This window comes from Empidonax traillii, unplaced genomic scaffold (genome assembly GCF_003031625.1).
Source record: "Empidonax traillii isolate 1590-97213 ecotype Southwest subspecies unplaced genomic scaffold, ASM303162v1 scaffold172:size1107868, whole genome shotgun sequence".
In the NCBI taxonomy this organism is placed as follows: domain Eukaryota; kingdom Metazoa; phylum Chordata; class Aves; order Passeriformes; family Tyrannidae; genus Empidonax; species Empidonax traillii.
In genome coordinates this window covers 488,323-511,999 of record NW_020955365.1, presented here as the reverse complement: position 1 = coordinate 511,999, position 23,677 = coordinate 488,323, and the positions used below count along the sequence as shown (strand labels likewise).

The 23,677-nt window shown below is 37.1% G+C and overlaps 1 protein-coding gene across 9 annotated transcripts in view; it reads right to left on the bottom strand.

Annotated features, from left to right (window-relative positions):
• ANO4 (anoctamin 4) overlaps positions 1 to 23,677 on the bottom strand; it is a 171,789-nt gene that overhangs the window by 59,559 nt on the left and 88,553 nt on the right. For 4 of the 9 annotated variants that reach the window (XM_027885760.1, XM_027885759.1, XM_027885763.1 and 1 more), the window contains 4 exons: positions 8,936 to 9,036; positions 8,581 to 8,682; positions 5,785 to 5,829; positions 1,158 to 1,289 (listed from right to left, as the gene is read on the bottom strand). In XM_027885760.1, the coding sequence (XP_027741561.1) occupies positions 1,158 to 1,289; positions 5,785 to 5,829; positions 8,581 to 8,682; positions 8,936 to 9,036 (380 nt within the window). Of the gene's footprint in view, positions 1 to 1,157; positions 1,290 to 5,784; positions 5,892 to 8,101; positions 8,158 to 8,580; positions 8,683 to 8,935; positions 9,037 to 20,498; positions 20,644 to 23,677 lie in introns of those variants that run through there. The other 5 variants (XM_027885765.1, XM_027885766.1, XM_027885761.1 and 2 more) reach the window with 5 other exon arrangements.

Genomic DNA, 23,677 nt, shown 5'->3' with positions numbered 1-23,677 from the left:
CAGCAGGAGCATTAATGAAACTAACACAGTACTTAATAAATCCCTCGTGCCAGTTTACAAATACAAACATGAGCAAGGCAGAAGAATGAAAAAATATTCTTGTTCATATGTGTCAATTCTCCTTTCAGCCACAAAAAAAAAAAAATACCCAGCTGCTTTCTTATGTGCAGTAATTTTACAGAAAGTTAGCAGTTAATATTACTGTTTATAAAAATGTTAATACTGTCATCCCAATTTATTATTATTTTTTTATCATGGGTCTACTCTCAAATTAATTTGCACCTACTCTTCATCTTGCAGGGCACAATAGCTGACCCATCTTTTTGCTCAATTATCAAACAGACTTCTACTGAAATTTCCCTGGAGTTTTGCACCTGTTCTTGTTTCTCTGTTGTTGGAAAGACACTACTTCTGGTAGAGGTTTATGCTATTCATTCTTATTGCAGCTAATACATCCAATCCCTGAAAGAATATTCATTCAAACTGAGGCATTTTAGAACATTATCAACTTGGCTTCTCCCTGAATAAAAACATATATTTCAGAATTTTGGCTTTGAGCTACCTGTCATTCATTCTGTGTCTTCTGTTAGTATCCTTGTCAGTGCTGCCTGTTCTTTGTGGTTTAGACTGAAAGGTCTAAACACTGGCATTTCACAAGCAGTTTTGCTTCCATAAAAGTAAAAGTGAAATGCAAAAAACTCAACATTGTCTGTTTTCTTTAGAGTTCTATTTTTTCTACAGTAATAACTAGGAATGAAATGCCAAATCAGTATTTCAACCATCGGTGCTAGAAGGACTAATCTTGATTATGCTAAAGATATAGAAATGCTGATAAAAGAAGTTTTAATCACATGTTTAAGTGAAAAAGAACAACTGCAATTCTGACCTGAGAGAAAATAGCTGTTTGAATATTCTAGGGATATAATTGAAATTCCAGTGAATTAAAAGGAACTTTCCCGTTGATTTCCTGTAGCTTTGAGCTGGACTTTTAATTAAGAGAAATGCAGACTCCTTGTCTGTGATAAATAACTCCCTTTTTGTGATAAATAACTAATACAAAGGTAATAGTCTTTAAAACATGAACTAAGAAATTGATTTTTTCAAAAGTGTATCCAGAAGGAAAAGTTTTCATCTTGCAATTCTAATAAAATACTCACTGATGGATTCTTTGTTGGCTGAATGGAGCAGTATAGCAGTCATTCTCCTCCAGATCTGGCAGTGTTTCCTTGTCCAGTTTCATTGGCTTTTTGGGCAACCATCCTCGGAACCTGCTTATTTGTTTCTCGATCCTGCAGCACATGAAAAGCGTGAGCATTTGAAATAATGGGTTTTTTCCACTACATTACTGAGCACAGGTTGTCAAACCAGGCCCCAGCTAGAAAAGATGCAATGTCTTCTGAATTTTTTTGAGTCAGACCAAATTATACATACTGAACCTAACTATTAATAATCAGCTTTCAGCAGAGGAGCATCTTATTTTGTCTCAACAGAAAAGCAGTGTTGATGTTACTCGCTGCTATAATCTTATTAAGCCCAGTAAGCATTAAGGTCTCTAAACCTTTATTTCTCAGTTTTCAGATAGCTTTAATTTCAGGTTTAATTGACACAGTAGATTTTGGGCATCCAAACATCAGAACATTGGATATTGCAGCAGCTAAATCCCAGCAAGTTGCACCCCTTTTTTGCCCTCTGTACGGATTCTTACCTTGCAACTGATGCTATTAAAAAATAGGCTACTTTGCTCATTTGGTTCAATTGCAGTTTCTCGCAATTCTACAACCTCCATGAAACCAGAATACTCAGTGTACAGGTTAGCAGATTCTTACATTTGGAAGGTGAAAGCACAATATGATCAAGCTGGAGAAAGGGCAGATTTAACTACAAGTGCACTCATGCAAAGACACACAGTGAAATGAAGGGAAGAATCAGAGCTGATTGGAGTAGACAATCTAAACCAAATTCAAATCCATACTAAAATCCTGTAATAAAAAATGCCTAAGAAAAATGACATGTCTGGCACAATGAGCCCTACTTTCTCAGAAATCCCTAACAACTTCAAGTTCTAGTGATCACAGGCTGCAAAAATCACAGACTCCAGATTTTGGAGCATGTATGTACTTCAGTCACTGGATGAACCTTTCCAGAACTGGAGGTAAACAGCAAAAATTGACTTCTTTTGAACTTAAAGTTTAGTCCTGAATAAAGCACAAGGACTGGAAATGTGGTTAGATTTTTTTTTGGTCAGAAGCCAGTGTAACAAGTCTTTGACCAACAAATGCTGAGAGCTCTGTACCGTCAGTTTGAGAGAGGGTGTGTGAGAAAGTGATGTGAAAGTATAACATACTTTCATTTAAAATACATATATGTATTTCCTGAAATATTTGACCTTCTCTCATCAGGTATTTTTTGTCTTGGATGAGAAAGCTAACACTCATTCTTAAACATGGACACATTTCAAAATTGCAAAGAAATCAGCTCTACCTGTTTTGGTCCCATTTGTGTATTTTCAATCTGGGAATGGCATGACGGAGGGAGATGTGTTGTGTGCATGCAAATTTATCATCAGGACTGTTTGGAAAACCAGTAATATATATGGAAACATAAGATTTACGCTAAATTAATTGAAAACTCTTCATGGGCAGTGTTTGCACTGACCCAGCAGTTTGGAGCACAGGAGGAGGTAGTTTGCAAATGTCTGTGCAGCTGAGATGTCATATCCCAGAGCTATAAAGGGCCCAATTCATTGTAACTCTCCAGCTGAAGCATTCAGCCTGACATCCTTGAGCTACTCTGTGTAGCCACTGATAGGAATGCCAAGGGAAAGTTCTCTGCAGGGGAAATCCCTGGTTTTTGGCCTCCAGTTTTTCCTCTGTAAATGCCATGAGCTCTGTGCTACTATATATTCAACAGGCTTAGTGTGTCTGGATATGGAAAAGGGAAGAAGAATCAGGAAGAGGGTTTTTCTAAATATCCTGTTCCATTCTTGCTAACTAAAATCATTTGAATTCTCTAAGCTATTAACACTCTTGTGAATTTGCAGTCCTTTCCTATTCATCCTGCAAATCAATGTGCACATTTGAGATACTGCCTACTGCAGGTTTATCACACCACACAACCACACACAAAGGGACTGAGTGCTTTCCCCATTTAAGAGCAATGCATTATTCATGTTGGCTTCTCACTGAGTGTACCCAGAATTTTAGAGGTTTGCCATTCCCAAGACTCAGATTATTTGGCATGCTCAGTGAGCATGCTGGCAACATGGGTCTGAGAAGGCTGTGAAACCTTTCTGCAAGGCACAGAACATGCAGTACAATGGGGAAAACAGACCCCCCTCCCCAAGTTATCTCCTTGAAAAGGAAAAATGACAAAATTTTTAATTTTTCTGCAACTCATTCCAACAGTGCCACCAATCAGCAGTGCTGGCTTTGTATTCTGCAGGAACATCTTTCAAAAGGAAAAAGCTGAAAGAGTGGTGTTGGTGCTAACACAGACAGTCAGTGTTAAAAATATAATTTTTTTTTCATCACTTTTTCAAGACTAATCCATGTCTCATTTTCCCTTGTAGAGAAGTTTACATACTGAATAGGGTTTGGAAAGTGCGACCTACACAGGAACAATAGTGTGTATGGAGTGATGAAGCATTAGCTACTTAAAACAGTGTATCAAAGACAGAAAGAATCTCTTCCACTTCAACCCTGCCCCTGCTCCCCAAGTCTAGTCTTTAGTTAGTACCCTCTCTCTGAATACGTATCATGTTTAACTTACACAAAGCATTTTTCAAATAATTTAAAATAAACTGTTTTCTCACTATAAAGTGGGGTAGGGACAAAACAATTTTTCAAAGGAAAGAGAAAGTTAGGAAAATGAAAAAAAAGGTTTTAATGGAGACTGATTTTTATCTGCAGGTCAGATTTCATAGAACCTTATGCATATTGTAGTGCTAGATATTGTATTAGTTTAGTTTTAAACACAATGCAGTTCTGGATGGGTACCTGATACCTCTCCTTTCCTTTAAAATTCATTAGGGGAATCTTGTTATTTGAAGTTTTGAGATCACTAGAATTTTTCAAATGAAAACCCAAGTCAAGTTGACAAATTGCAAGAGACCTGCTCTGGGCTTTGTCTTGTGACAAGTCCTCTCTAAAATAATTTTTGCCCAAATAACAATATAATGTTTGTCTTAGCTCAAAAAATGGATACAGGCTTCAAGTACTTGTAATCTACATCGAACTAGAAGTAAAGGAAATAGATACTTTCACTGAAGCTGTGTATCTAAGTTTCACATAAGTGAAAATAAAGCTGAATGTTTTCTTTTTGTCACTGGGGCTACTCAGTTATAGCTTTTCTACCTCAAGTATCTAGTTATAGATCTGAACAAAAAAATTCAATTTAGCCAAGTGTTTTCATCACTGAGGAACCAAATACCTGTGAAGGATAATACCTCTTCCCATTGAGACATTGAAATAGAAAATGAACATGAAGCAAAACTTCATACACCACATATAAATCTTAGAGTCTTTACCTACTCCTTCTTATTTATTGCTTTAGTCAAAGCAGCCATATCCTTATTAAAGCCAAGACAAATTTCAAAGTTAACAGCCACTGTAGTATTTATTGTAAGGTGGGAACGGAAAGAGGGGGAACATCAACAAATTTTAGAAGAATTGTGTATACCTGTTACCTTATGCCAAGAGGTAAAATGTCTTAACTCCACAAAGTGTTCATTTGGTACTTACTAATATAAAGAAGAAAATACTATAATGTGAGATCAGTACTGGTATTGTCAAGTCACTATCACGCTGTGACATAATTTAATCTACAAAATACTTTTTAATATGTTCATACAGCAGAGTGATAATATGTGTTTTATTTTCCCATGCATATGAATGACATTATCTGCAAAGTGATACAGTTCTGTACTCCACAACGCAGATTTTTCAAATTAATTCTTCTCTCTAAGAGGTTTTGGGAATATTTCAACTGACCTCAGCTTGTCACAGTAAATCAGGTGCTAGGCTGTTTTGAAAACTGCATCACCAGCACTGTGGCATTAAATGTCAACATATGATCTGATCTTTGCCAAGCCTGTACAATTTTTAGTCATTTTGGAGATACTTTTTTTTAATTGTTCAAGGTATAAAAAAGAAAATGCAAACTGCAACACTGAAAGTGTTTCATTGTGTTAAGTCAGACATAAACCAGGCATCAAACATAACCTTAAAGGTATTTAATAATTGAGTGAAAGCACTTCAAAGATTTTTTGAAAATACTCGTCTCTCAAGCTCAATAATGTTACACCAGAGATGAACTCAGTTCATTGCCTTCCTATCTACCAATAAAGTACTAAGCATTCCCACAGAGATAGCAATAAATAAATAATGCTATCACTATTATGAATAAGCAAGGTGCATGGAAATGAAAAAAAAAAAAAAAAAAGCTGTAGCTGTGGTACTCTAACCCCAAGAAACTCCCTAACGAGCTACATGAAAAGAAAGAGATACAGTGTTTGCACTGATACACTTCCTCTTCTTCATGGAGTCCATCAGTTAGAAAACATTTCCTTATTCCTAAAGAAGGCATCACTGATAAAATGAATTGCCCCTCTTACATTGCAGATGCCTTAAAAATGCAACATCTTTATTGTTTTTTTTCCAGACATCCTAGTATGTAATCACTCTCTTCAGCCTTCCTACAAACACAGCTAATAAACTTTTCCTTCCAGCTTGACTTTAGTTGGGTCCAAATGAACATAAACTGGACTAGCATGAGAATTGTACTCACCTATTCATGAACTTGTATCGGCGGTGCAGGTAATAGATTTTTCTCCTGGAAGAACAGCAAAAATGAAGCCAGTCGAGAAGAAAACCCATCGTCAGTTACAGTATGAACTAGCAAGGAAGGAAAGGAGATTGAAGACAGAAGCCTGTAAGAGGTGGAGGAAGAGACTAAAAGAGAGATTAACAGAACTGTCTCAGGAAGCCACACAGACTCTGGTGGCATTTGAATTGCCAGAAGGTCATCATTTTCCCTTTGTCTCCTCCTTTTCTGTTATTTGTCATGTGTGAAAGGTGGGGACTCAAAGATGTTCCTATTTAGAAAAGTCCATAAACTGTTGAAGGAATTCTATAGGACTGACACAAATACAGATAAATTACCTGACAGCTACTAGGGAATTATTAAAGCTGTATTTGGTGAAACGAAAAGGGAAATCACTTAGAAAATCCAGGAATGCTGTACCTTATGTTGCAATGTGCTGTACCACATGTGGTACTGAGCAAGATCAGGGATTGCTGTTGTGGTAAGATCCCTTGAAACAGAATATAGGCTACATAAGCAAATGTGCATGTGCTCAGCACCCTGACAAGTGTGCAGCCATTCCCTCTGCTACTCATACAGGCACAGTTGTATGTGATTTCACAGTCAGTGAAATCAATAAGACATGTGATGTGAGTGCAATCAGTAAGCATGTGATGAACAAGTGAACAGACAGGGGTACACGAGCAGACACATGCTGAATCCATTTTCAGCAGGCTTCCTGACCAGCCTTACAGTACAGAGAGGCCCCCTAATCATGATATGTTGATCCAAGACAGGGAGTCTACCTCCCATCCCACTCCCCTGCTGGCCCCTCTTGCTCTTGTCATAGATGCCTGTAACACCACAACTGTCAGGACTTGACCCATTGCCTTCAGCACAGAGATCGCATCTCCATGAGAGTTAAGAAAATCTGAGGGTTCTTAAGTGTGGATTTGGACTGACAGTCCTCACTGGAAGATTTTGGTGCCTGCCTGAACTTTGGTTACCTCCTCCAGAGGCTGACTTTGTCAACTATAAAAGGTCATTGCTAAGTCAAGGTGGTTTCTGTGTATTCTGAGGTTCCATTGTGTAATGCTAAACTGTAACACATTTGGAAAATGAAGGCTTACATCACATATATTCTGACTGTAGTGTAGGAGTTGTGTTAGTACCTTGGAAGCAAGCCCTCTAAGATAGGACGGCACTAATGCTTTATATACTATAGGGGAAAAATTTGTTAGTATTCCAGGTTAATTTTCAGAACTTTTTGACATTATTTTTGTTGGAAGAGTCCATATTGTGCTGGTGAAGTGACATTTTCAAAATTATTTCATGTTGGCCAACCTTCTTTGGATAGTGTTATTTATATTGCTCTATTCAATAGGAGCAGAGAAGGGTCAAAGATAAGTGTTTCTGAAGATGCCATCCACTTCTTGATTTTGCTTCAAATATTTGGAGGTATCCACTCTTTTGGCAACTATGCCTTGAAACAGCGTGGATTTCAATCACTGATGCATGGACCTTGCAGGATTCCAGCCTGAAATATCATGAGTGATAAGCAATCAGCAGCCCTTTAAACAAGGGGTTATACAAAGGCATCTGGATACAGGCAGTCTAGACTTGTGGACATTTTGTAAAATTCTGGTCCTTGTTTTTAAATGGTAAACAGTAGTGCTGTTTTTAAAATAAAATGGAAGAGCCTGCCCAGCAGACATTAGAGAATCATCATGATTTTCTCAACAATACTCTTGCTATGGTTGTAGAAAGAATGAAGCTGTGATCCTGAAACAGTTAAAGAAACCTTTAGTATTTTCAAAGCTTTCTGTATCATCTGTATGGCATCTACTTTGCTATCTGCTGAGTGATCAGGAAAGAATAAGCTGCTCAATGACTAAAATTGAAGTTCCTGGTGTACTTCTGAATCATGAGACCTTACCCTGCTACTGGGACAGGTCCATCTCAATGAATGCCACAGAATTCAAAGGAGGCACACTTTTGGCCTACCCTGTTGTTTCTATCCTTAGAACACTTTAAAAAAAGAATATTAATATTTTACAATAATTTATGATGAATGGTTTTAGAATTTTCTCTTTAGCACTAAAAGCACAAAAAAGAACAGTTGAAGATTTACTGTGAAAATGAAAACCAAAATAAATACAGAGTAAGCCTACAATCTTGTCATCCATACATATCCATTTTTCCTTGAAAGTTCTGTAATGCTACAGGTTGTCTCATACCAGAAGCATTTTTCATCCTTATGTAAGAAAAAACAGAAAAACTCCTACAAAGGACAAAAGCTTACTAGTTCCATATTCTGGGTCTGATCCTTTTCTTCCTTGGGAGTAATTCCATTAAAATCAATGGAGCTTTACATCTATAAACCCTGCTAATTGAAAGAAGAATCAATGCCTCTCAGTTCATGGGTTTTGGTCAGTTTCAGTGGAAGTCTTTATGCTACTTTAACAGTTCTGATAACCAGCAGAGTAAAAACAATGTTTTACATAGAAGATTTTAGCCCAACATGCAAATAATATTAAATTAATTATAAAAATAATCTAAATCTCAATGTGGAATTAGGTTGGTTATCAGTAGCATTTAATAAACATTCTCTATTTGCTCCACAGAAAAAAGCATTTATAGTCTGAATTGTTCTCCTATTAAGTGGGTTACTTATTTATACTTATTTATGGGATACCAATTACATAATTACTATACAAGCAATTTACAGGTGCATACCAGATACGTCCAACAGACATGCACTCTCTGTGCTGCCTTACGTACCTGGATCTTCTTGACCTCCCATTGATTTCAATGAAATGTCCATTTAAAAAACAGCAGCGCACAAGTATGCAGGGGGCTCCAGCATTGAAGGGGTTAAAGGGCCTAAGGATAGAATACCCCATGAAAACAGCTTCACTGCTACAGCCCATCTTAATCTCAAACCAGTATTGTACTGAAATTGCAGGCTTTAACAAGAAACAGCAATGAACATGGTATCTAAGGTATTCCATTTATATTTTCTAAAGATGTGTGGTATCTTAAAGAAGAGCTTTTCCATGTGCTTTTTGGTGTTATCATATTAGCTTTACAGTACTGTGTGACTTTGGAAGTTGAGATAAAATACAACTACACCTACCTGAAAGGCATTCTTACATTCATTAGTTCAGCATATTTGCCCAGGACCTCCCAAGGGGCATGCAGTTTCACGAAGATGATGTCACTGTTTGTTAGAGATGACTGCAAGAGAAAAACAAAACAGTCAACAGGCATTACTTTTTCAACTAAAATATGAAGAAGTCGTGGTCAATGGTCAATATCTTGCGTCACCCTTCCCAGCTCCCAATTCTGCCTCAAATGTGCAGTTCTATCAGTATTTTGTCAACTCATTTTACTTTTGCTTCCTGAAAACTTGACTCCCTTCTGGCCTGCATGTGTTTTTCCTTCACATGGAAAAGAGGACATAGAGGGGAGACTGACGTGCATCTATGGGTTAGTCAAGTGCGGGGTGGAAGTGAGGTTGGCAGGTAAATCTGGGTCTGAAAGCCTGGTCCTGAGTTTCAGCTAAAAGGTAAATGCCAAGGTTGATGCTTTCAACTGATCTAGTTTTATGCACTCACACGGAAGTGCAGATGGGTGGAGGCACATCTAGCAATCAAGACAAGTTTGTATGATAGGGTGGTTTTATATCTGTTGCCTCACATGGACAAATAATGAAGTCCCAATTACTGAGCCATGGTTTTCAGCATCTCTTCCTCATGCTTCCCTCTTGGCTACATGAATTCCGAGTGTTAGAACTAAAGCCAGTGGGAGAAAACAAAAATTGATGCTGCCTAAAGCATAAAATATTGTCCAGATTTGTTGCCCAGAGAGTTCAAGAACTATGACTATGCCAGCAAAATCTCTTCCCAATGCTACCATCTTCTTTACTATGGATTGCACATAGCATGAAGAGAACTGTATGTAAGGTATGAACAACAGAATGGCTGCTACCTAACAGAAAACTGCATGGCAAAGACCAGTGAATATGCAGCAAAGAGGAGAAATTTAGCTCTGTTTGAACTCAGGAAGAGACACAGTGCTTTACAAGAAAGCTACATCAGGGCTGGCTGAAGCTGATGAGAGAACGCAGAGAGCCGCATGATAACACTGGAAGATGAAATGTCCAAATTCTAATGAAAATTAATGAAATTTTCATAAAATTACATATGGTACAGTTTTAGATAACCAAATGGATGGTATTCCGAGACATGGGTAAAGATGTACTTCGTATGAGAAAAAGAAAGTATGAAGACAGAAAACCAGGCAAGGAAATTGTTAGTTAGCTTTGGGGATGATTTCCTAGTTTTTTAGACATTGCACTATGTTCAATGTTTCTCATTGAACACAGCTTACTGGGAGTTCTTAAATCTAGTATTGTTTATCTGGAAATTACTATGACTGTATGGTTGGAATGCTAACATTTATACTTTTGATACCCTTCCTCGTCACCTTGGTAGATGCTGATATTATTGGAACTGCTGTAGCACATTCAAGTCCTTGAAGTAGCTAAAACATTACTACTAGTTTGTGACATGATATCCAAAGTTAAGATACACATGTATGATTTTCTTTGGCACATAAAAAAACCCCACAAAAAAACCCCACAAAAACAAAACCAAAACAAACAAACAAAAAACAAACAACAAAAAGCAACCCAACCCAATCACTACAGAGCTAACATATTTGAGACAAATATAATAAAAACAGAGAAATATTTGTACTCAAAGTTTTACTGAGCTTCATGAAAAAATTAATTTAATGGATAAACAAACAAGTGAATTTCTGGTGTTAAAAAATTACAGAAAAAAAATCTTGCAGTTATTTTGCTGATGAATTTGTGAAAAATGTTTCAATACAGAATGATACAACAGCAACAAAATGCCCCCGAGAGGCTTGCTTCAGAGGCAGTGAATTAACTTGTACTCTTTCCAGTGACTTTAATGGATTCTAAATCAGGCTCTAATGATGTTTTCCTTTATAGGTACATTTCACAAATTAACTTATATTTTCCCATAAGGCTTTAGCAAGTAGATACCACAAAACCAAAACTAAATTTTATTGCTCTAAAAATCTCCTGCAAACTGCTCTCTTAAAGATGAGGTAAGTTAGCAGTGGACTGGCAATTTTGTGATAAACATCTTGGAATAAAAACCAGAACAAACCAAAACACAATCCGTCAAAACTCAAAAGAACCATCTAATAATAATAAGCCCAGTATATAGAAAAAGAAAACTAAAGTCCTGACACACCAATAAAAATTGAAAAACGGAAGAAATTTATTAAAAACAGCCTATAGACTTAGTGATGGCTGTTAAACAGGAAGTTTATAGGCATTTTTCAGCACATTGTAGTTTAAGCCATACTAGATATGGCAGCCAAACATACCTTATGAAGATGCTGTTTCATAAATGAGCACTATCTTCTTCTTATCTTTTTATACAGAAACACAAAAAACTTCCAAATAGTTACCACAGTACAGATGTTTAAAAAATATTTTTTTACTCAATATCTTGATGTGTTATTTTATCAGTTTTGTCAACAGAATATCTAACTAACAGAAGATCTAACCAAAATATATTTGGGAGGTTCAGTTAGATTTGGGAAAAACAAAACAAAACAAAAACCAACACTGAATTATTAATCCCTTTCTCTTTGGTTTGCTCATGTTGAGTGTTCATAAAGAACAGCACTAAACAAGGCTGAGAAAAACAAGATTAGAAAGAGAATAACAAATCCAGATGGAGGGCCAATTGAATGAAATGTCACACTTGCTTAATCTAAGAAGAAAATAGTTTACCAAAATATCTGGAAAAAATAGCATGAACTTCATCTTAGTTACAAAAATAATTTAGTGAATAAAATCTCCTAAACTTTCTTGGTTAGATTAGTATCTAGACACAGTATCCTTCAGCTTTTAACTGTTTCATTGAGAGGAGCATTTTTTTTGGAATCAACCTGAGGTTTGGCTCATTGAATGGTTTGGAGAAATAAACTCAATTTCACATTATAAGAACATGCAAACAAAAATCAGTGTAACACCACTACTCTTTGAAATGTAACTAAGACAACTGTTGACATGAGCAATCTGCTAGAAAGTGATGTTTAGATGATGAAGAAAGAAAAACAGAGGAATCAAGGGGACAGACAATGAGATAAAACACTTAGCAAACACAAAAATGGAACAAGTGTTTGGAGTTGACTTGTGGCACCAGTGCCTATAGGGTTATCACCAAACAACAATAGTCAGAGCACCTATGATCAAACAAATTGGTTTAATCAAACTGATCAGTTAAATCAAATTGATTTATTGAGGAGGAACACCCATAACAAAATAGAATTTCTTCTTGTCAGTAATAATGTTCTTGCTGGAATTCAGAACAATGCAAACTCAGGGTGAGAAGAGACTTACCAGAACTGGAGAACCACTGACTCATCTAAGTTGGAAGGGACTTCTAGGGGTTATCTGGACTTAGCCTCTTACTAAAAAAGGGCCTCCTGAGATCAGCCTGCTCAGAGAGAGGCTTGTCCCATGGAGTACTGAATATCTCCACAGGCAGAGACTTCAGAGCCTCTGGGCAACCCACTGACTGAAACTGGCTAGAGCAAAGAATATTTTCTGTGGAGGAACATCTCTCTTCTCTAGAGAAATATTGGATTAAAACGACTACTTTCTAGGCTTGCATTCTTTAAAAAACAACTTATTTCTTTAGAAGAACTTAATTGGATTGTTATTCTCATTAAGAAACTGTAGCAAGGTGTATTTAGTTTAATTGAACCCTAATCTTCAAAATGGGTTTGTATGGTACAATTCAGATAATCAGAGTCTGGGTTACAGATAACCAATATACTTTATGGCTTCACTGACAAACCTCTTTTGTACAGTACCATTGCTACCAGTCCTAAAATACAGGCAGTACCCTAAGGCCACAATTATAGATTTGCCCTTCTGGCAAGACTACCTTTCTGTTTTACCATTAAGTTTATAAAGACATTTTTGTTTCCTAGAGAAAACCAATCAAACACAAACATGTTTAAAACCTAAGTTCCATATTCTTATCCAGTATCACAAATACAAGGAGCAAAAGAGACTAAAGTGGGGATCGTTTATGTCACTCCAAAAGCAGAAACATCTGCTTTGGTGAGTTACAGTCATCAGATACCTTAATGAAAACCTGCGAAGTTCAGGTTCTCATTCTCTTTCTAAAACAAGCACAGAGCAGTGATAACTGTTGTTTATTTCCCGACTACTAAACACACATGTATTCCTGCAAGCCTTCTAATGCCCTTTGATGGCAGGATTTAAACATATAAATTTGTTATTGACCTGACTCTGCTCATTCTGAACTTAGCATTGCTAGTTTGAATGGAAGCAAAGTTATGCTGACACTGAATGCCTCTTGAAAAGCCCATATTTTGATGTATTTGCAGGCTGACTTCCAGGAGCAAGACTAGAAATTAGTACCTTTTGTCAAATACCCTTTTGAACATTCTCCTCCTCCTCCTAACTAATTTTAGTTAATCATCAATAATATTGTCAAGCCATTTTAAGACAAAAAACAGCTGTAGGTACTCACCTTGATACAAGAATTGCTTGAGTCTAAAAGTTAAAAAAGGTGAGAAAACAGATTCACAGGATATAACCTTGAGAAAGAGTAAAAGTACAATGCCTCCAGTTGAATGGTGCCATTGTTTATTTGCCTTAAGGCTAATAGGCAGGTTTTAATTTATGTGTGCATAGCAGTAGGGGAAAAAAGAAGTTAAAAAGCCAGAATGAAAACAGTTCTTTAATTTTTGGTAAACATAGCTAATTTCTGGTAAGATCATACTCCAGCAAAAGCCAGAAAAGGAGAGAAAATCTACATACTTCCTCTAGTAACAATTCTTTGTATAATCTAGCTCTGTATGATGTCTGAGTGCAGAGTAGTAAATAATAACTAATACAGGTTCCACTGTTTTTGATAATTACTGTGTTATCTTAACAGCACAGATTATTAGCCTTGTGGAGGTATTTTAAGTGAAAAAAAAACCCTCAGCAATTTTAGTTGATTAAACTGTTCTTCCTCAGCAAAACCAAAGTACATGTAAATTCACACGGGTAATTCCACACAACGGGAAAAGCAGCAGGAATATACTGCCACTACTTTTCAATTGCATACACTACCACTGGGCAATTATTTAGGTACTATCAATGTATGTCCGGTTTCAGGGAAAATATTACATGCACACAAGCATTTACCTCCACTTTCATGCCTCTGAAGAATCTAATAAATAAGAGTGCCAATATCTTTCATGCATGTACTTTCAATAAAAAAACAGGGTTAGTGAAAAAGGGGAATACAGTGTTCACATTTTAATTAGGATTTCAAGAAGCTTTTGACCTACAAGAAACTGTAGGGTAAAAGCAGTAAGAATGAAAATAAGAATAGAAAAAGAAAGCCCTAACCACAAAACAGGAAGCTGTTGATAAAAACGATTTTGGTCTGAAGGCACTGACACGTAAAATGTAGAATAACTTGATGTAAGGCGACAGAGTCACATGATTACAATTTAAAATTACTTTTACATGAAATCTCATGACAAAATGTGATAATGAAGTAAAGCTTTATTTTTTCTTTGCAAAGTACTTCCAGAAGTTCTGCTTCAGTGGGGTTAGTAGAGGAAGCAGGTGGCTGCTTATTGCCAGCATTCAGGCAATGTGTCGTCTAATCCAACTCAGAGCAGGTGTCACTGTTACAGTCCTTAATTTCTGGCAGTATTTGACAGGATTGCAGTTCTGAAACAGAACAAGGGGAAACACTTGCAAATGTCCTTTCATGTAGACAAAAATATTTGAGTGGAAGGACAATTTCAAGAACAGGGTAGTTTACTTGAGTAGAAGTAAAATGCAAACACTATCTCACTGCTCAAGTTTACTGTGCAGTGATGAGCTCACAGTCTGCAATATAGAGATACAAATCCAAGACAGAAAAAATCGTGAGAAGGCATGCCTTTAGTTCCAACTAATGTAATATAAATCCACTGGATGGATCTCACAGTAAGGTAACTTAGATGTAGTAAATCAACCATGGAAACAATATCCTCTGACTTGGGCTTCACTTCCTAGATACAAGAATTAGAAATAGCTACAGCATGACTGTCTCAGTGGAAAAGGTTGATCTGACTGTGAGGTAGTGATAAAACATTTCTTGATAATCCCATCAGCAAATACTGAATGAATACAGGTTTGACCCATCTGGGTAAGATTTTGGTGACAATATTTTGATAAGCTTATTTTATCTGACAAATATCTTTTAATTCCTCTGGACTCGAAAATTGTGTTAAATTTGTGAAATCATCAATTGCATATTAAAAAATGCTGATAGCTAAAATCTCTGTGCACAATAATGTATTTTACTTATGAACACAGTATTTGACATTACCTTTTTACATGAAACATCAGTTACAGGGTGCAATTTTAGATTAAAAATGTTAATATTTTATACAGTGATAGTTGAGTTCATGAAACCTTTTTGATTGTGCTATGGGGCAAAAAAGGTCTCTTATGTACAATATTTTACTTTTGGCATCATAGGCCATTAAAAATACATCATATAATTGAACTACATTTTATAAGGCAGCTTCCTTTGTGATTTATCTGAAGTGCAAAATATAAACCCAATATTTTTCCAATATGGATTTATGTCTCAATAATTTTTTGAAGGAGAAAATACTTACATGGAATGAAATGTCTATTAGATATTCATGTTTGCTTTTAGAGGCTTATTGTAAAAACATTGCATTGGCAAAGAAAAGGGCAATTTATTTTTTGTCCAACAGTTAATTTCATGAACTTAATAATCAATCAAACACACAAAACATACAGGCAGGCTTATTGTAGCTTTGCATACAAATAACCCAGAGAAAACTGAACGAGCTGCTTATCATTGCATCATAGAATAATATAGGTCATCTAGTCAAATCTCCTGCTCTAAGCAAATAGAGGGGGGGGGGGTCTGGAATATCTCTCTAGATGGGGGTCTTGTAACCTATCTGGGCACCAGAGCATCTCTGGACAGAAAGGCCGCAGCTAAACTCCCATGTGGATGCAGAAGTGTTTGCAGCAGCCCAGGTCCTGAGCACATGCCCATACTCAAGCAGCATGAAGCTCTTTGATTGTCCAACTCCTTCTTCAGAGCCTTGTGTCTCAAATCTTATAGTTAAGGAAGACAAGAAATAGTTATGTGGCTATTAACCTACACTCAAAGTCTTTTAACTGACAACCCTTTCCAGGATGCAGTGAACTATTCTGGAGCTCTCTGTATACCTCTGTATTTGACAGTGTGATTTAAAATTCTTTCTGAATAGAAACACAAATGAGCTCAGCAAAAACTAGCTGACGAAGAGCCTGCTCTGAATGACGCTGTCAGGGGAGAGGTTTCAGTCCAGTCTACATGAAATTATAAACCCCCAAGTTCTTCAAGTCAGTTACATATACACAATGTGAGTAATTACAGGCAGATATGTGAGCCCTGGCTGTAGGGGGAGTAGTGGGGTAATGCACATGCATGTTAGCATGGCTTGTTAGGCTGGGTGCAGCCTCACAAATGCCAAGTACAGGGCCAGAATCACTGCCCTGGTCCTGCTGGTCACACTGTTCCTGTTACAGGCCGGGATGCCATTGGTTTTCTTGGCCACCTGGGCACACTGCTGGCTCATGTTCAGCTTCCTGTCAATCCAAAGTCCCAGGTCCCTTTCTGCCTGGCTGCTCTCCAGATGCTGTGTCCCCAGCCTGTACCTCTGCATGGGGTTTTTGTGGTCAAAGCGCAGGACCCGGCACTTGATCTTGTTAAACATCATACCATTGGATTCAGTCCTTTTATCCTGCCTGTCAAGATGCCATCTCCTCTTTAAAACATGAAAGGTTAACAGGAAAATATCAGAATAATAGTAGGGGAAAAGTTCTGGATAAAAACTGAGCAGTCACCACCACGGTACATAGTTGGTGGAAAGAGCAGTGAGCAACACCGACAAGAAAATAGCAAATGAAATGTTGGAAATGTCACCAAGTGCCTAAAGTGATGTAATTATCTAGCATATGATTTTTTTTAATGCATAATGAAGACCAAAGGAAAATGGTGTGTGTGTGGGGGGAAATCATGTTCTGTGCTTAGGGAAATGGCTTCTCGTATCACACTCTAGGTCTGACAAACACACTGTCATAGAACAGAAGGCAGAGATAGACAGGTGGCTGAGAGTTAAAATAGGCAGAAAAGATGAACACACAAAACATCACTGTTAGAATCAAGAACAGAAGTCATCAACAGAAGCCAGACTAGAGTAAGATGCAAGAAGAGAAAAAAAAAAATGAATTAAGACCATACAGGACTTAATTCCCTAGTTGTTTATGTTGTGTGACTATTCATCAGGGGCTAAAGTCCAACCTGAGTAAGAAATAGATGGATAAATTAAAGAAATATTCGAGTAGGACAACAAGAATGATCAGAAGTTTTGGGTAACTTGACCTAGCAGAAAATTTTTTTTCAAAACACAGAAATAATTCAAAATACAAAAGAAAATATTAAGTAGATAACATAGTAGCATTTTTTAAATAAGTAACAGATAGTTGTGGATAGGAAGGGAGTGAACTGTAGTCTATGGTACTTCTGGATCAGGCAAGAAATAACTGGATCAAACTGTAGTAAAGGAGATTTGGTCAGATCCCATCTAACACCAGCCTAGGATTTCCAGGATTTGGGATGTGAGGCTGTAAGGAACATATGAGTATCTGATAGTATCTAGTCTGGGATAAAAGGAGAAGCCCTATATCACGTTCTCATGGGGGTATTACAGTAATAAACTCTGTCAAGAAGATAGAAATGAAGCAATGGCTCCTGACTTAAACCCTTCATTGACATCCACATACATTTTGCTTTCATCATCCTAAAATCAATAAATAGCTATTTGATAAAAATTAAAGAGGATTCAGGGAAAAGTGGTATCAAAACCACAAATTTCTTTAAACCCATCCAATCTCCTTAAGAGGTAATTTTAGGATTTTTGGACAGTATCTGTATGCAGCAGTTGCTGTGGAATATGTTATTACTTTACTTAAAATTACTTTCTGAGGTCTTCGGGTTTTGTAGGTCTCAAGATCACAGTTTAGCTTTTTAGGGGTATTAGAAACATATCTTCCCTTTTTAAAGACATATACACAAAACCATTCAATTTACAAGACACTGGGAGCTCAAAAGGAACACAATGAAACAGATCAGTATTTTCAGATATTGGTAACAGTTTGTTAGAGTCATGGAGATTGTCTGTCAGGCATTTAGAGAGGTGCACGTTAACTTTTAGAGAATACAAATTCTAAGTATTCAAGAAAACTTGACACATATTCATGTCCCCATTGCCAGTTTTTAGGAACTGACTGTGATAATCTCTGACCACGGGAAAAGAAATGTAAGAGCAAGTAATCAATTTCTATCTGTTTATATCCTGAGGAGATCTGAACCAAATTGTGGCCTGGTACTATGTCCCAGGCTGTTGATCTAATTTTACCTTTCTGTAGTCACAGGAAGTAAAATGCCTGTGCGTGGACCCTGATTGCAAAGGCTTCTGTTGGATCATTTCTACATCAGAAATTTAGCAATGAATTCAGAAAATTAGATTTTCTTTTATGTGACACACTGTCTGATGGAAAATATCCTTGATGTCTTACAAGTAGTCTATGAAATGAATTAATAAGAGAATCAGCACATAAAAACTTCTGCTAGCTAGGCAAGCTTAGTCCTATATGAACATTTCAGTGACCAACTGTGACGCCATTTAAGAGTAAAAGCATTTTGTTGAAACAACAAACTGAATAAATTATATGAAAATGGAGCAAATTGGACAAGATTTCTAAAAATTTTTCTGGAAACAAATGAAAATTGTCACTTTTATTTAATTTTAAAACTCTAAATAAAAAAAGAGCATGTTTGTGGTGTAGTACTAGATTAGAACTGTTTTCTCTTCTGTAAAGATAGCATTTTTTAACAACTAGCATTATTAGGTATTTCATATTGAATATGTTTAAATGAAATATTTTCACATATTCAGAATTTTTCCCTCTTTGCTCAGCTAAAATTATTTTAGTCTAATCTATATTAGTGATTATTAATTCCTTGCCTTTCTCTTTCCCTGCATTCTGTTAAGACATTCTCCATAAATACAAAATATTTATTTCAAGATGTTAAGGGATTGTATTGTATTTCTAAAGAGATTTTACACTCAGAATTTTATAGTGGGAGTTATACAGTGAGGAGAGGGCTTTTCTTACATGTCTGCTGTGATTTAATGTGGATATGCCTCCACATTTTGATACTAGCTTCCTCTTATGCTTTCTCACCATAATTCTTCTTCCCCTCTTTCCCAAATCTCTCATATGCTCACCTTTCCCAAATAATTTTTATATTGTGGCTTTTGGCTGGAATAATACATTAATAAGATACACAAATTGTGTTTTCTTTTACAATGCAGACCAGAAACAGACCAAGATGAGAATGCACATTGGCATGGCAAGCACTCATCAATTCATAGTCAAATCAGCAAAGAACAGAAGACGGAATAATGGAAAAAACTGCAGAAAAATTTTATCTCTTCCATAGCTTGGGAGTTGTAGAATGGAAATTTTCAGTTGTCACACAATTCCTTTAGTTGTATACTTTACACTCCACCAGTATTGGGGATGATCTTGTAGCCTACAGATCTATTTATGTAAATCCACGGATAACACTTGGACACAGGGCAAACAAAAAAGTTTAACTTGAGTAATTTACAGATATGATGTGTGACATGTATCTGACCCAGTTTTCCCTGCCAGATACATGCAGGCCACTAGGTTTGAATCAGAACACTAGCACTATCATGTCTGTAAGCCCACTGATCCTGAGAAGTTCCCTGAAGGCTTACTCCCAAGGAGCAGACATCACAGGTGTGATTCAGGGCAACTAAGTTTAGATATCTGCAATGGAAAGGAACAGGCACCTTCAGGCTATGATTCATTTGTTCTGTTCTCCTCAAATAGAGATGAACTGCTGCCTAGAAGCTCTTGTTCCTCCCCAGCCAAATATGTACATTGCCAACAGCTACACCAATAAGATTTTTTTCCCTCTTGGGGCTCTGCAGTACAGCCACCTTATTTTCCCTGGACTCCTCTCACCTTCCTCACCACCTACACTAACTTCTCTGGTAGTGTAGACACACTACTTCTTACAACTGCTGCTTCATGGGTGACTCTAGTTCACTGTTTAGCTACCTGGGACACATCCCAGTGACAGCTTTTGATTCAGAACAATTTACAGGGCCTTGGCTACTATCCATTTCCCCCAACCCAGTTTATTAATTCTGCCCACAGAGAAGCCACAGGAAAATGCAGATATGTAACTAGCAAAGCCTCCAATAATGTCCTCTGTACTTTAAAAGGCCTCTTGATTTTGGTCAGTACTTTCTGTAGTTTATTACTTGAATTCCTCTCTCCTGTGAATTTCTGAAGCTAATGATAAAATCCATAAATCTGCTGAATGTTGACCTGGGATGTTCCATATATCAAAGTTTCCATCCTCTCAACTGCTGTTTCAGGACATTTGTTTAATCCAATCCTGTCTCAGAAAGTCACAGTTTCCTTTAGCATTAACACTCACAGTATAACTTCAAGACCTCTGGAGATGAATGGCCAGGCTGTGGTCTGCAATGAACTATAGATACAGAATCAAAAAGCCATGGCCATCTTGATCTAGCATTGGTAACAGCTCTGCTTCATGAAGCTGCTCTTCAGATGTGCCTTCCCTCCAGCACTCCTGTGATGGTAGGAAGCTGCATCTCCAGATTCCCCAGAAAATGAGGTCACAGAACAAATTATCAACTTATAAAGCACAGAAAGGCACAGCTGTTTAGATATGGAAAGAAAAGTTTCTTGTGGAGAAGAACATGAATTTTGCATATTGCAAGAGAAAGTAAAGAGTCACGGTTTCCAGATTTACATGTCTTTGTTTTGTTCTTCTCCTATCTAGGTTTTAACTGTGGAGGTATTACTCTCTATGAAAAGTTTTGAATTTTAGAAAGGTGTGAGAGATGGCTGTTAAAAGAAAAGTAAGCAAAAAGTTCTTATATTTTAGTGCTTGACAGTGGAGACTTCAGAAAGAGGAGTCAATCTTGTTATAAATGGAAGGTCTGAGTCTATTAATAAAAACAAGGTGTACCTAACAAAAGAAGCAAGCAGAGCACCATGCAGACCTTTGAGGCCTTTGTATAGTTTTGCCTAAAAGGCACTTCTACAGATTCTTTTAAAGGCTTTCAGATAAATATATAAAAGATAATTTATGCACAGAAAAGAGTTTTGTAAACCAGGTAAGACTTTAAACAGGGGGACTAACTGGCTGACAGAAGTTCCAGTCAATGTAGCTGTCTCAGGAGCACTTTTCCCTCAGGTCAAGCTTTACTAAACTTCATTTACAACATCATTTCATTACCACTCAAATAGCAAAAAACAAATATGTAAATATGCATTGTATAGTGCTGCTTTTAATTTGGGCCAAGAGACCCATAAACTGAAACACCTTTTTCAGGAAAGTTGAGCCCTGATGTAATTTGACTAGTTCTATTTGTGAATTATTATTATAATTAAAATACGGTTAATCTAAGGTGCAGAGTGCCAATGCCCCACTTGCTCCAAAACTGAATTAACCTAGTATAATCAAGAAAGTAACTGGACAATGAGAGGGCCTGGAATCCTTGTGCCAAGAGCACATGACAAAGGGAACTGTTCTTTCCAGATTCATGCTTCCCTCCTGGCACTGCTTTCAGGGGGACAGCCCTACACCGTTTCATGCATTGGAGGAAGATGCAAATGTCCTCTAGACCAATTATTACTATTTGTTTTAGAAGCATAATGCTGTAAATACAGTGCTGTCTTCTCAAAACAAGTTCAACACCAAAACCACCAACATGAAATGAGACCTTAAAGTGTACTGCTGGGTTTCTGTATAGTTCGTCTTTCTATTCCCTCCAGACAACTCTAGATTTCTGCTTATTAAGCCATTACTAAAGGGAATTTTGCAGCAAACATAGTCATGTCACATTTGGGCAATGGAAATTCTCACTGTGCATTAAGTAATTGGAGCCTTGTGCATTGTGCTTGTTCCTGATGCCACTGGCAAGCAAACAACATCTCAAGAATAACTGCAGTTTAAGGTCTATTACTGTAAAGGGAAAGGTGACCTTTGACATATAGGGGGTATCTCACATGTAACAACCTTTGGTTTTTCTTAATTTATTGCCTATCTGTTTTTTTTCCTTCAAAAGGTTCTTGACATTCTGATTTGTGAAGGTTAATGACATGAAACTCTTGGACAAGAAATTCTACTAATTCCTGAAAGAAGAGATGTATATTGGGGGCTTTTTTATCTGGTTTTGGTTATCTATATATTTTCTATATTACTCTATACTCCTTGAAAAAGCCATACTCTTTTTCAAAAGTAGATCAAGTTTTCAGCAACACTTTCCTAGTCTGCTAGCTTTATAAAGCCCTATTAAAGACTGGAATTTGCCAACTTGGGAACATATTCATTTCTGGTCTCCCTTAGACAATCAAGAAATTTATCTTTAAAAACTGCATTTGAGTTCAGACCCTATCTAGCCAGACTTTCATGTGCTTCCTCAAAGTTCTCTTCTAAATTGCCACTGTGCTGTAGAGTGGACATAGTATCTGAAATCTGAAACGTTTTTCCTTAGAAATTCAGGCAGCTGGAAACTTCTCCACTGTTTAGAGACCAAGTTTTTTTGGTACGGAATACTCTTTGAAACAGGACATTGTTCTGCTTGTACCAACACATTTTTCTGTAAAGGATTGCTGAGAAAAGACTCCACTTGCTATACGCACTAGATAATAAACTAACAATAAACCTTTGAAAGACTAGTCTGTTTTCGACTAGCTCTGGCTGAATTTGCATGAAATGAAACAGCCCAGTGTTTAAATTAAATAGCTGGAAGCACTTTCACTTATAATGCTAGTGGTGGGCTTGCATTTTAGTCTGGTTCCCTTTTTGCATGCATAGTTTATGTCATTTTGATGTCTCCGTCCCTGATTTGTGGATATAATCAGGCACAGCGGTTAAACATTAAATAACCTGCTAATATTGGGATATTATGCTGCTCATCAAACCACAGCTATGGCAGGCTGCATAATTTGTACTGTAAGTTCATTAGCTGTATATATTTACATATTGAATAATAGTATAGGAAAAGTGAGAGACCAAAACAACTTACTAGAGCCCATGAAAGCTACAGAAAGCTTGATACTAGTTGCAGTAGTAGAATCACATTGAAATACATCTGTGATAGGTTGAGCCTGGCTAGATGCTAGGTGCCCACTAAGACTATCTATCACTCCCTTCCTCAGCAGGACAGGAGAGAAAATATATCAGAAGGCTCATGGGTCAGGATAAGGACAGGAAGAAATCATCCATTCATTACTATCATGGGCCAAACAGTCTCGACTTGGGGAAATTAGTTGAATATATTACCAATCAAGTTAGAATGGGATAAGGAGAAATAAAAGCAAACCTTAAAACACCTTACCTCAGACCCTGCCTCTTTCCAGGCTCGACTTTTCTCTTCCTCTGCCCACCCAGTGGCACAGGGAGACCAGGAGCAAGGACTGCAGTCAGTTGTCTTGACTCTATCCACATGTTGTCTCTGCTGCTCATTCCTCTACAGGGGAACGACTCCTGCCCTTGATCCAGGGTGGTGTCCCTCACACAGGAGACAGTCCTCCAACTTCTCTAACTTTTCCAACATTGGTCCTTTCCGCAGGATGTAGTTC